Here is a 1,924-nt window from a genome sequence, read left to right as displayed (position 1 = left end):
AATATAAATATATAAATAAATAATATATATTTTATAATTTACCTAATATTCCTAAACGATAATTAAGCGTAATGACAATAACATGACCAGCACTGGCCAATACAGATCCATCATAAATATTTCCTGAACCCCATTCGAAACTTTCACCGTGCACGTACACCATAACTGCATAGGGTGCTTCCAATCCAAGGGATCCTGTAAAACATTTTTCTTTTAAAATCACACAAGAAAACGAGAACAAGATGGGATGATAGGAAGATTATAGATAAATTATCACAAACGATGATGATAGTATGAGAGATGCATCAGCATTTTTTTTCAACGAATAAAATTCATTTATAAAATTATATCTCTTTTTTTTATATCTATCTCTAAGTTTCTTTTTTCTCTCTCTCTCTCTCTCTCTCTCTTATTCTCATGGGGACGAAGTATAAGTAACATTGAAACGCGTTAAACTATTTTCACTTGGAATATAATTTTGATTTCTCACGAAGGAAAATGGAATTCTATTATTCCCGACTATCGAGAAGATTTCTCATTGAATTTTATTGGAAATTGGAATTCTTAACAGGAATTTGAGATATCGATGTCGATTATCGATATATGATTTGATATGTTTGATGAATTGCTTAATATTACAATTTATTGTTTATCTATCTCCTTTTTCATCCTTTGAAAAAATATAATTTTTTTTATGACTTCGCGTCTATTTGTTTAAGAAGTATAAAAGTACAATGAGATATTTGAGCGATAATCAAAAATTTGGTTTTGATAAAAAAAAAAGATTAAAAATTAAAATTTATTTACCACTTCCGGGTATATACAAATTTAAAAAGAGACAATCCTCGCTTTGATTGGTCAAAAATGCGAGTAAACGTTTTAATTGTTGATATCTGCCGACAGGCATTTGCAATAAAGCGACAGTTTCGTTGCTGATGTTTGGATGATTTTGGGGACAAACGGAACCATAAGTTTCCGCCAATTTGACACCGTTCCAAGGTATTGGTGAAATTGGTGCACGAAATCTTAGATCTCCGATTGGTGGTGCGGCGTATGGAATACCACGAAACACCTCTACTGGATCCAAATGTTTGCTGTTAAATTCCTAAAAACATACAAAATAATATAATTAACATATATATTTAAATATAAGTTAAATCGTATGTGATATAGTAATAATAATTGTATTAGCAATTAACAAACGTGTGTAAATAATGTTGTATCATATTGTTACTATAATTGTATTTATATAATAATTAATATGAATATATTTTAATGAGGTAAATTAATAATTATAAATATATGAGTACATACGAAAAATATGAAAAATTATGAATTCAAAGATATTTAATGTGTGATTTGAATGGTTTAAAAAGGAATTCGAAGAATAAAAGAAGAGCCAGGGGAATTGTTACCAATGAACGCAAACAAAATAAAATAAAACATATAAATAAATAATGTAAATGAAATATATTGATTAATAAATTCCCCAGATTAATGTATTAAATGAATACATCAAATATTCCGTAGTAGGACCATTTTGGATTTGGTATTTTCTTCCAAATTGTGGGAAATTAAATTAGATATTTAATTTATTTAAATTAAAACATGAGAGAGAGAGAGAGAGAGAGAGAGAGAGAGAGAGAGAGAGATCATGAAATGTTTCATGATATCATCAGCAGGTATATAATAATCATTTATGCAGAAACGAACCACGTTCACATTTTATACGAGTAAATGTGTAAAGAGGTTGTGACCGAATAAAATCTAATGGTTAAAGCAAGTGCGGTTAGAAAGTCAAATGAAAATAATGTCAGTAGATATCTAATATATAATAAATTAGTTTGATAATGTCATCACATTTTTTTCTTTTAGTTAAGAACCATTCTTAATAACTATTCCTCTTTTCTACCCCCCCCCCCCC

At 28.7% G+C, this 1,924-nt stretch overlaps 1 protein-coding gene across 1 annotated transcript in view; it reads right to left on the bottom strand.

The window, feature by feature from the left end:
- The window catches only part of LOC106789560 (neuroligin-4, Y-linked-like), a gene marked incomplete at its 5' end in the record, with an annotated part of 56,268 nt that overhangs the window by 21,652 nt on the left and 32,692 nt on the right, over window positions 1-1,924 (bottom strand). Inside the window, 2 exon segments of the mRNA XM_014753884.1 lie at window positions 42-195; window positions 808-1,105. Coding sequence (XP_014609370.1) covers window positions 42-195; window positions 808-1,105 — 452 coding nt within the window.

The sequence above is a fragment of the Polistes canadensis genome, unplaced genomic scaffold, assembly GCF_001313835.1.
Source record: "Polistes canadensis isolate GaletaPanama2010 unplaced genomic scaffold, ASM131383v1 scaffold_190, whole genome shotgun sequence".
In the NCBI taxonomy this organism is placed as follows: domain Eukaryota; kingdom Metazoa; phylum Arthropoda; class Insecta; order Hymenoptera; family Vespidae; genus Polistes; species Polistes canadensis.
This window is presented reverse-complemented; position numbering and strand designations above follow the sequence as displayed.